General features: G+C 41.5%; 1 protein-coding gene across 2 annotated transcripts in view; it reads right to left on the bottom strand.

Annotated features, from left to right (window-relative positions):
* Window positions 1-12,301, bottom strand: part of LOC306910865 (E3 ubiquitin-protein ligase rnf213-alpha-like) — a 99,334-nt gene that overhangs the window by 14,534 nt on the left and 72,499 nt on the right. For both annotated transcript variants that reach the window (XM_079485744.1, XM_079485745.1), the window contains exons 49-58: window positions 12,071-12,267; window positions 11,863-11,985; window positions 7,559-7,669; window positions 7,048-7,290; window positions 6,892-6,967; window positions 4,868-4,902; window positions 4,630-4,730; window positions 780-936; window positions 528-702; window positions 343-437 (exon numbers count right to left, since the gene is read on the bottom strand). In XM_079485744.1, coding sequence (XP_079341870.1) covers window positions 343-437; window positions 528-702; window positions 780-936; window positions 4,630-4,730; window positions 4,868-4,902; window positions 6,892-6,967; window positions 7,048-7,290; window positions 7,559-7,669; window positions 11,863-11,985; window positions 12,071-12,267 — 1,313 coding nt within the window. The remainder of the gene's footprint in view (window positions 1-342; window positions 438-527; window positions 703-779; window positions 937-4,629; window positions 4,731-4,867; window positions 4,903-6,891; window positions 6,968-7,047; window positions 7,291-7,558; window positions 7,670-11,862; window positions 11,986-12,070; window positions 12,268-12,301) is intronic.

Below are 12,301 nucleotides of genomic sequence, written 5' to 3'. Positions count from 1 at the left end.
ACGACTTTCTTTCTTACCCAGAACACAAAAGAAGATATTTAGAAAAATGTTGTTGACCGAACAGCGGTGGGAGCCATTGACCTGCATTGGATTTGTGTCCATGCAATAGAAGTCAATGTGTGTCACCGCTGTTCGTTTTTTTTTAACATTCTTCAAAATATCTTCTTTTGTGTTCTGCAGAAGTGAACAAAAGTGGGCTAGTAGATGATGACAGAATGTAAATGTTTGGGTGAGCTTTGGTCTGGGAGCTTCACACACAGGTATCTAGAACTACGGTATGGTCTGTTGTCAGACATAATTAAGAAGGAAGGATAAACATGCGCCTTGAATTCCAGCGTTTACCTTCAGCTGATGTGCGATAACATCAGTATTCATGGCATTCTCCCATGCATTTCTTGCATCTTTGGTGGAAAGGTTTTGATCATAAGAAACAGGCCCTGTTTCAAATAAAACGCATGTTTGAATGTCCAAGGCAGGAGATGAATATGGCAAGTGCCAAATACAATGTGGGTTGCGGTGTCTCTTACACTGGCTGGTTTGATGGGGCTCCAGGAGACTGTGGATGGTCAAATGGATGGTAATGACCACATCATCCACACCTTTACCCAGAGCTCTGCTCAGCTGCTCCATGTCCTTCAAAAGATGAGCCATGAAGAACGAAGCCGGATCCAGCACAGCAGGCTTGATCATCAGGACGAGGCTCTAGACAGAAACATGCATTGACACTCATCATCGCGTTCAGCGTAAAGCTACACATCATCATGTGCAGAATGAATTACCTCAGGGTTGTTTTGAGCTCCATACAGCAAAGACACGTGTGCGAGCAGTCTGAGAAGAGCAAAGGGGGCTGGTGACATATTCTTGGTGTCCTGCATGTCAGGGTGGTCTCGCCGTTGAGCGTCACCCAGAATGTGTCCCGACTTAGTACGGTCCTCTCTGCACAGAGCATCAACTCATCATCAAACCCCAGAAACTGTCGCCACAAACCATTATTTGCAAAGGAAAAGTTTAGATATACAGTCAGTCATATATGCAAGAAATCATGTGCAGTAATCCAGAATAAACTTTCATATTTTCATACAAACGTTAAGTTTCAGTTACACTTGCACAGTATTCTATTTTATTTGGTGGTCTTTGTATATCAATGGATTTTTTATTTCAGGCAGTATAAACATACACTGAACAGATATTAATACATTTACATGAACCTTTTACGTTGTCAAGTCAAGTCAAGTCAAGTCAGCTTTATTTATATAGCGCTTTTTACAATTTTCATTGTTACAAAGCAGCTGTACAAGAAAAAATGACTATAAGTAAAACATAAAAGGTTATGGAATTCAAAACACAGGTCAAATATCAGACACACAATAAATTCCTATATGCAGTGTTAATTAAATAAGACTACCAAATTCTAGCAGCCCCCCCGGCCAGGCAAAACAGTGCAAAACAGTATGCAAACGGTGGCGAGGAACCCAAAACTCCATTGGAGGAGAAAAAAAACCTCGGAGGGAAACCAGGCCTAACCAGGGGATTCCAGTTCCCCTCTGGCAAAAACTGCAGCCTCTGCACAAGCTCAACAGTGCTTGCACAACAAGGCGAAAATAAAAAAAAAATTAGATTTAAAATTATCATTAATAATCTAATAGTGGCTGAAGTTTTGTAGGGACGTCACTTCCTTCGTCCAGCATTTGTCAGGTCTAGGAATGGATTGCGCCCTGCCCGCTCCGCTCTTGTAACCTTGGAACAATGAGACAAGACTGGCTGAGAGTAGAGTACTGTTCTGCACTCTTTGATGCAACAAATGCATCAGTTGTTATTGGAAGTGTCCCTGGTTCCGGTTGATCTAACTAGTGCAGCCTAGATCTTTGAAATACATATATTATGATAATGTAGTGTATGCAAGATTAAAAAGATGCGTCTTTAGTCTAGATTTAAACTGACAGAGTGTGTCCGCCTCCCGGACATTGCAGGGAAGACTGTTCCAAAGTTTAGGCGCTAGATAGGAAAAGGATCTGCCGCCTGCACTTGATTTTGAAATTCTAGGTATTACCAACTGACCTGACGCCTGAGAGCGTAGTGCACGTGATGGACTATAATACGTAAGAAGTTCTCTCAAGTAGTGAGGAGCTAAACCATGCAAGGCTTTATAGGTAATAAGCAAGATTTTAAAATTTATGCGATGCTTTATAGGTAACCAGTGCAAGGTTGACAGAACCGGGCTAATATGCTCATACTTTTTTGTACGTGTAAGAACTCGAGCTGCCGCATTTTGGACCAGTTGGAGTTTTTGTAATAGGCCTGCAGGGCAACCACCTAATAGTGCATTACAGTAATCTAGTCTTGATGTCATAAAGGCATGTATAAGCTTCTCCGCATCTGATGATGACAGCATATGACGTAATTTAGATATATTTTTAAGATGGAAAAACGCAATCTTACAGGTTTTGGCGACCTGGTTCTCAAATGACAGAGTACTATCGAATATAAAGCCAAGATTCTTAGCTGAAGATGAGGGTTTTATGGAACATCCATCAATAGTTAAGCAGTATTCTTGGTTGTTACGTAGGGCGGTTTTTGGTCCGATAAGTAACACTTCAGTTTTGTCCGAGTTCAGTAATAAAAAATTGCTACTCATCCACTTTTTTATATCGACAATGCATTCCACTATTCGATGGAATTGCTGTGTTTCGTGAGGCTTCGAGGAAATATAAAGTTGCGTATCATCAGCATAGCAGTGAAAGCTTATTCCGTGTCGCTTTATTATATCTCCTAGGGGTAACATGTATAATGCGAAGAGCATAGGCCCTAGTACTGAGCCCTGTGGTACACCGTACTGGACTTGCGATTTGCGTGATACCTCATTGTTTATTTTTACATATTGGAAACGGTCGCATAAATAAGATCTAAGCCATTTCAAAGCTATTTCCTTAATACCGACATCATTTTCAAGTCTATGTAGGAGCATGCTGTGGTCAATGGTGTCGAATGCAGCACTAAGATCTAGCAGCACCAATAAGGAGATACAACCTCGGTCGGACGCCATAAACAGATCATTTGTAACTCTAATCAGAGCAGTCTCGGTACTGTAATGTGCTCTAAATCCAGACTGGAAATCTTCATTAATCTCATTCCTTTGGAGGAAGGAACATATTTGAGTTGAGACTACTTTTTCCAGAACTTTAGATAAGAAAGGTAGATTCGAAATAGGTCTATAGTTAACTAGTTCTCCAGGGTCCAGATGGGGTTTTTTGACAAGGGGCCTTATAACAGCCACCTTATATGCTTTAGGCACATGTCCTAATGTCAGAGATGAGTTAATAATGCTAAGTAGAGGATCTATAATTTCTGGGAGCATCTCTTTCAGAAGATTTGTAGGTATAGGGTCTAGCATGCATGTAGTCGATTTAGATGATCTAATGATTTTCGATAGTTCATCGTGATCTATAGTGGAAAATAAACGTAATTTCTCCTTAGGGGTGCTGTAGTAAGTCGTTTGTTCAGCGGGTTTCGCATCTGGTTGCATAGTTATAATTTTCTCTCGAATATCTTGGATTTTATTTGTGAAATAGTTCATAAAATCATCACTGCTATGCTGGTATACAGCATCAGAAGTTGCTGACGATTTATTTTTGGTTAATTTAGCCACTGTATCAAATAAAAACCTAGGGTTATGCTGGTTTTCTTCTATTAGTGATGAAATGTAGGCGGATCGAGACGTTTTTAGGGCTTTCCTGTATTTTTTTGTACTATCCTTCCAGGCAGTACGAAATACCTCTAGTTTAGTCTTCTTAAAGTTGCGCTCCATTTTTCGTGCCGCTTTCTTTAGAGCCTGAGTGTGTTCATTTTTCCACGGTGTCGGTCTGTCATTTTTAATCTTCTTTAAGCGCAAGGGAGCAACTATGTCTAGCGTTTCCGAGAAGGTGGCATTAATATTTTCAATAGTAAAGTCAAGATCTTCAACGTTATTACTCATGCTAGAGATTTGAGACAATTCAGACAAATTATCAAGAAACGCACCTTTTGTAGTCGAAGTTATTGTTCTACAATATTTGTAACTTGGAGTTTGATTTGCCACCATTGGGTATTGAAGCAAGCATGATACCAGATAATGATCTGAGATGTCTTCGCTCTGCTGAAGGATTTTAACATCGACCACGTTTATACCGTAAGACAAAATTAAATCTAAAGTATGATTACGAAGGTGAGTAGGTCCTGACACATGTTGACTAACGCCCATGGAGTTGTGCGCTGTTAGTTCATGAACTGAACCTTATTGTAAAGTGTTATAGAAATATAGGGTTAGGCACAATTATATCCGTCTACAAAACATACTCGAGCCATTTCAACATAGAATAGAATAGAATAATAACATGATAAATAGAAATGACCAGTGTCCAGGTCCATCTGAAGACCAATACATCACGTCACTACAGCGATCTCAATGGGATTAATTCATGATGTTATTTGAGGACCTTTCTGGAATGTTAGGAAAAGTAATGGAGAACGTGGGCACGGTGACCAAATGAAGAGGAACTGGTGACATCATCAGAACGAACTGTGTATGATAGGAGGTAATCCATTATATTTACTAAAACTAGACACGAACAACAAGCATTCACGATAACTTACTGTTTCTGCATGACGCGGAAGCCCTGAACAGGATTGTGGTTGATGCCACCTATTTCTATATTACAGTCTGGACAGCGACTTTTTTCCGCAGGTCGACCACACTGGACAGATGGAGGAGCAAAAATGTTTTTCTTTTTATTAGAAATGTTCTGTGACTGTATACATATATATATATGATACAGTACATTAACTCCGTGATGATAAGACAAATCATAGGGATGAAGTCACATGAACTTACCTCACCAACAGTGCATGGATGACCGTTAGGACAGACTGTCAAGGTAAAAAGAGAGATTTAATCATATGTCACGCTTCAATACAAACTTCATCACAGAGGACACCAGGCTTATGAATTCATTCATTCATTCATTCATTCATTCATTTTCTACCGCTTATCCGGGGCCGGGTCGCGGGGGCAGCAGTCTAAGCAGAGATGCCCAGACATCCCTCACCCTAGACACTTCCTCCAGCTCTTCCGGGGGGACACCGAGGCGTTCCCAGGCCAGCCGGGAGACATAGTCCCACCAGCGTGTCCTAGGTCTTCCCCGGGGTCTCCTCCCGGTCGGACGGGCCCGGAGCACCTTCCGGGGAAGGCGTCCAGTAGGCATCCGTAACAGATGCCCAACCCACCTCAGCTGACCCCTCTCGATGTGGAGGAGCAGCGGCTCTACTCCGAGCTCCTCCCGGGTGACCGAGCTTCTCACCCTATCTCTAAGGGATCGCCCAGCCACCCTGCGGAGGAAGCTCATTTCAGCCGCCTGTATCCGGGATCTTGTCCTTTCGGTCATGACCCAAAGCTCATGACCATAGGTGAGAGTAGGAACGTAGATTGACCGGTAAATTGAGAGCTTCGCCTTGCGGCTCAGCTCTTTCTTCACCACGACGGACCGGTACATCGACCGCATTACTGCAGAAGCTGCACCGATCCGTCTGTCAATCTCCCGTTCCATCCTTCCCTCACTCGTGAACAAGACCCCGAGATACTTAAACTCCTCCACTTGAGGAAGGAACTCTCCACCAACCTGAAGTGGGCAAGCCACCCTTTTCCGACTGAGGACCATGGCCTCGGATTTGGAGGTACTGATTTTCATTCCAGCCGCTTCACACTCTGCTGTAAACCGTCCCAGTGCATGCTGAAGGTCCTGGTTTGAAGGGGCCAACACGACAACATCATCCGCAAATAGCAGAGACGAGATCGTGTCGTCCCCAAACCTGACACCCTCCGGCCCCTGGCTGCGCCTAGAAATTCTGTCCATAAAAATTACGAACAGAACCGGTGACAAAGGACAGCCCTGCCGGAGTCCGACATGCACTGGGAACAAGTCCGACTTACTGCCGGCAATGCGAACCAAGCTCCTGCTCCGGCCGTACAGGGACCTGACAGCCCTTAGCAAAGGACCACAGACCCCATACTCCCGAAGCACCCTCCACAGGATGCCACGAGGGACACAGTCGAATGCCTTCTCCAAATCCACAAAACACATGTGGATTGGTTGAGCAAACTCCCATGAACCCTCCAGCACCCTGTAGAGGGTGTAGAGCTGGTCCAGCGTTCCACGGCCTGGACGAAAACCACACTGTTCCTCCTGAATCCGAGGTTCTACTATCGGCCGTATTCTCCTCTCCAGTACCCTGGCATAGACTTTCCCGGGAAGGCTGAGAAGTGTGATCCCCCTGTAGTTGGAACTTATGAATTCAATGAAAGCCAAAATAATATTTAGCATCTCTGAGGACCATATAAACATGAACAGTGATATATTTATCTGGAATTTCAGTGAAACATTGTGTATTAAACATACGATATGCTTCAAATGGTTCATTCGTATGTTAACATGCACTACAATGTCTATGTTTATACGTGTTTGTGTCTGCATATGCATGTGCTTTTTCCCCTTCATATTACTTTGAAGGTTTGCCTTATCTTGCGTATGTGTGTTCAACTTCTGTTTGGTTTTCTCGATGCAAATTCTAAAAGCCCTATAAGAATAAAACTGACTTGAATAAATCATCCCAGTCACAGAACCCGTCTATAAAGTTGATGGCACTCAGGAGTTACCCTCGAGCTTCCCAGCGGTAAACACAACACATGTCTGAGCTTTATTTACACATTTACAATAGTTCTTATAGCACGTGAAGGCAGCACAACATTAGGGACAGTGTACAGAATGGACTCAATAAATCAAAAGACAACATTTGTTCAGTTTTTTGATGAACAAGCATTAACGTCTGAGTGTCTGTGGTACGACAGCATGCGTCACTCACAATACCACTGAAGCTGTCCCATGGCCTGCTGGGCAACAGCCAACATGTCATCAGGCATAGTTGGGAGGAATGAAGCCTGTGAGGAGAACACATGACAGATCAACATCACATTCGTACCAGTCATCTTGTCTCTTTTATTCTCGTGCTGTTTCATACCGTCATGTTGTTCGGAGACAGAGCCAGACGCTGCAGTGGTTGCAGTAAAGGCAAATTTCCACACAGCAGGACTGCAGCCATGTGAACTGTGACCTCCAGCAGCACAAACTCTCTGCCTGTCATCTGCGGCCGCACACGCAGATCACGCAGACGGTTATTCACCAGCGCTTCAGCAAACGCTTTCATCTCATTATTGATCAAGACATCCGAGCAGCTGAGATATTTTCCAAGGCCAACACATTGCTACAGAAAACAAAGGTCACATGAATGTCAGGCATATGAATGCACACTGATCATAAAGTTTCTGATGGATTCATCTGTGTAATGAATTCATCTCAACAGTATGTTTATATTTGACATCAAACTCTTTCATCTCAAAACATAAAAGAAATGCTCTTCCTCATATGAAGTTACCCTTTGACTTACTGTTATCAATGGTTTTATTCTCATTATCCAGAGAGTGTTCATCCTGTGATTTGTTGTGTAGTTTACTGCATGTGTTGTGTTTTACCTCGGGTTTAGGGAGCATGTTGGTGTTTTCACTTTTGTACAGCGAGGTGACTTCTCTGAACAAAGCCATTAGCAGATAAACAGCTTTCTTCATGGGTGTGCAGTTGCAATCCTTCAAACAAAGACATCGGCTGATCAGCACGGAATAAAAAAAGGCAAGAATACGACTAAACACTTCATTACATTGTACTAGGTCTTTTCCAATCATAGAGAAAGACATGAGTACAAACATACATTTCACGGATCATAGGCCTTTATTCATGCAAGGGTGTGTAACAGTTTTCATTTGGCAGACAACTTTTTGGCACATTACTGCAGATCAATCAGGGGTAAGGTGTCTTGCTCAAGGGCACTTCAGTCATGACCTGCTGGTACTGAGATTAGAACCAGCAACCTTCTGATCACAAGCCCAACTCTCTGACCACTAGGCCACAGCTGAATGGAGGAATGTGTTTCCTTTTTGGACAGTCAAAGGACCTTGTTATCCCTGTGCTTTCTTCCACGGGTGAAAGAACTTGGTGCAGCTAACGTTCGACTTTGTGTTTTGGGTGCTTGGATCATGACACATGGACTTTTGCTGTGAGTGCTAGAGGGTTTGGATTACACGTGCGAAAAATGGGAGGACACCTTTCGTATCTGCAACATTGGGATTATCAAAGTGAAAGTGTTGACTTGTGCGAGAACATTTCATCCATTACCCAAGCCTTGTCGGTTCCAAGTTTAATGATTCACTTTTATCAATCCAAATGCTACACACGCTTTGTTTTGCTTGTTTGATGAAAGATGTAATTGATGGGTGTTTTGTCTTATTCTTTCTTTTGTACATTGTAAACATTTGAGGACTAGGGTCGGTGAATATATTGTAAACATAAAGCTTGGGTCTGATTCTTCATAAATATAGCTGGATAAACCAAAGCAAACTAGTGTACATCTTAATATCAAGCCTTCCCATCCCTACTCTGATAGGTAGCTTAGAACCAAAAAGGGGAACAGTTACAGGTGTAACTTTGGTATGAGAAGTGGGGGGACACAAAATAGGGGAAATGTTTTTGATTTGAATCCCATTTCCTGCATTTACTTACGTTTAGGCACTATGGTGATACAAAATCCATGAAATAATGAATTATGTGAGTGAAGTGCAGATTGAGGGCAGAAAGGGATTTTCTCCATAGGGAAATTACTATTACAAACTAAAAATACCTATAATTTGTATCCTTGTTGATTGTTTAAATCTATTAAACCAAGAAACAACAAAGTGTTTGATGTTTATGTAGTGAAAAAGGCGAGTATTGACAGAAATGGAGGAAAAAATGGCTTGTAAACCTGAATCTGTTGTCTGGAGGGGCCAAGCCGGATGAATTTCTAAAACGCTTAATGAGGTTTCACGTCCTTAAATAACGACAAGGGAAGTCCACACGTCTGTCAAGCCTTGTCATCATAAACACTTGCTGCTGTTAAAAGAACGATTCCGATCCAGAAAACAGCTTAACGTAGCCTACCAAAACGACGACTACGCAAAACCACATTTCTATTAAACCTTAATTGTAATAAACATCAGCTACTTTTAAAAGAATAAGCACCTATTCCGGGGATAACAACAATCTCACATAACGTAGCTCAAGGCACAAACGGAGAACATAATACATTTCTGTTGTCATGTTTATGTTTGATAGCAAAATGTATTTTGTAATGGAAATGTTCTAGTCTTGCTTCATCATATGTCTATGTTCTATGTTTTCGGAATGTTATCATGTTTTTCTCTATACGCGTCATTGCACTCTGCCGTTGTCCTCGAGCAAAGCTCTTCTGGTTAAGATAAGGGGTCCTCACGTATTGTGTGGACCACAGAAGCGTTCTTGCTCAAGGGGAAAGGTGGGGAGGGGTGTCACGTTTTAATCATATATATATATATATATACTCTGTGTGCAGGAGGAAAGAGCGCCTTTTCTCTGCACCATCTCATTGCTTATGATGCAGATTAAACGACAATAAAATACTTTGCAAAGTACCTCCATCACTGTGTATTGCGTTAGTCAAAATTGACTCAACCTAGATTAAGGAATAAGAAAATTCCACGACAATTTCATTTGGATTTCTGTGGTTGTTGTTTTGGTTTCCTTATAAGGGATTTTCGGAAAGAAACGCTTAGCTCGAGATTTTTTATGTATCTGTTTAATACGGCTTGTTCCTTTAACAGAAGATTACAAGTAAGGTTTGACAGAAATCTGGGCTAACCTGGTCCAGCATTTAAACATAAGTACTTTGAGTTTGAGTCACAGTGAATTCCTATTGAGAAAATCACTTCCTGCCGTCCACATGATAGGAAACAACCTCTCAGTGAGCTATTTGTAGAGTGTGCACGCGACGCTCGCATCGACACAGACACTGCTCGGTCCTACTCCTCTGTGGCGATGACGCTGTGCGGTTTAAAATGATAACAAACTAATTTGAAAGTGTGGGGACACGAACAGGACTTTGAACAGAGGAGGGCACATGTCCCCCTCGTCCCCAGTGGAAATTACACCCCTAAATTCATGCATTTATTTCTAGTTGGTTCATGTTTGATCTTATGTTGGTCTCTAGTGGTCTCACTCTCAAGGTTCATAACATAAATGTGTGTGAATGATTATACTGCTCAACACAGCGAAGAAATCAGATGCAACATGAGCACATTTGTCACATTTCACTTGCATTACAACATCCATACACAGTTACAGTGGCTTTTTATTTTGGTGGCCCTCATTTTTGACCCTGGCCACACAAAGGGCTCTAGACTGCAAACAAAATATTCGCAAATGCAATCGTTTTTTAAACCATGCGAGGCAAAATTTCACAGGGTTGCATTGGTGCGAGTGTGTGGAAAATGTTTTGTCCTGCCAAATATTTATTTGAACATTTACTGTGATTTATGAGTGGTGAATGAATCACTTGTGATAAGTGCAGGAAAGATCTTGTGCATTCCCTCAGTCTCCAAACTAAAGTGTGTTTGACTTCATTCTGTGCAGCGCGTAATGAAGTCGAACACATCGGTTTCTGAACTGTCTCTCTCCCTCACACTTAAACCAAAAGCGAGGTCGGAAGACTAAATCCATGTTTCATGTGGCGCATTCAGAGAATATTTTTACCTGAATTACACTGTTGACATAAAGGATAAATCCTATCCAGTGAAGTGTTTTCCGTGTTAACTTCTATCTTTTGCAATGTCCTAACAGCTGTGAATAACAAACAGCGCGTCCCCATCAAGAACCCTGCGTTCAGCAAACCAGTGGCCTTTTGTAATGTCTTCTCATAAGGGCATTAAATCTCTTTCCCGCTCATTCTCCTTCACAACTTCTTCCTGGTGGAACATTATTCCTAACTCGGTCCGGTCAACCACATACATCTCTCACAACCTTCAAAAAACTACTTAAAACACACCTCTTCTGTGAATACTTGACAGACAAACGTACACTAAGAGAGTACACTAACTCTCTTCTCTCAGCAGGTAGTGGTCTGGCTTTTGTTGAAACTAGTATCTTTGTATCAGCACCTATTGTACTATTGCACTTTTATGACATATCGCTTATTGCTCCCCGAACTCTCTGTAAGACGCTTTGGATAAAAGCATCTGCTAAATGACTCAATGTAATGTAAATGTAAATGCATTGTCCCCTAATGTCTAATCTGTGACGCAATGAATCATTTGAACCGATTGTCAAGCACTAAACTCACAAGACTCACTGTATGAACCCATAAAATCACTCAAAACATCTCAGAACACAGTGGTTAGTAAGATTTAGTATTCAAAGTTTATTTATGAAAATGTGTAGAAAATTACATGTATAATAATTTAGTTCTGAGTTTTTCTACTTTTTAAGTTTTGAGCGAGCCAAGTTAATTTAATGTGGTAAAAATAAAGAAGGCCAGTGGCCAAAAGTCAGGTTTTACAGATTATTTCATAGACTATATATAACTTCAAAACTATATATAACTATGTTGTTATAATTGCTTCCAATGTTTCCTCATCTGTAAGTCTGCTAAATGACTTAATGTAAATGTAAAAAATAAAAATAAATAATAACAACTGTATAAAATAACAAATACAAAGTTTCTTTGCATTTTTTATTTATTTGTTGGGCTCGCAAGTGTTTAAGCACAATATGAAGAGGTCTATAGCCGACTATTTTAAAAGACAAATGAACAGAGCGATTCATCAACTGAAGGGTGCGACCAAATTGTAAGTTGATGCGAGCAGCTGAGAAAGTGAGTCGCACCAGCACGACAGTGGGAAAAATGGTTTGTATGTGTAAAGGAATAAATACACACCTCAATGGCTTTCTGTATTCTGTCCATGTTACAGTCTAGCATGGCTTTGGCTACTGCATCACGAATACTTTTGTAATCCATCCCGCATGCTAGATACTGGTCAATCTGACTGCCATCTTGATTCTGTGAGCGAAATGCATTGAATAGTTCAAGCACAGATACTTCTGACTCACGTCAGCATCATGATGTTAACTCAACTATAACCCACCGACTCAAGAATCTCCTGAGGAAACAGCCACTTGAACTCTTTTTGTGGCAGAAGCTTCTGGACGTATTCAACCCCATGAAGACTGCAGATCTTTCTGATGAGATAAACCCTGAACCAGTCATTCCCGCTCCGGCAGCACAGATCAACCACACCGTTGAAAAACTCTGGGCTCGAGGCCAAAGCATCATCACGTTCGCCTAAAACAAGAAAACCAATATCAATAAATATAGA

This window comes from Barbatula barbatula (assembly GCF_947034865.1).
Source record: "Barbatula barbatula genome assembly, chromosome: 22".
Taxonomy (NCBI): domain Eukaryota; kingdom Metazoa; phylum Chordata; class Actinopteri; order Cypriniformes; family Nemacheilidae; genus Barbatula; species Barbatula barbatula.
Note: the sequence above shows the minus strand (reverse complement) of the source record. Positions and strands in the feature narration are given on the sequence as shown.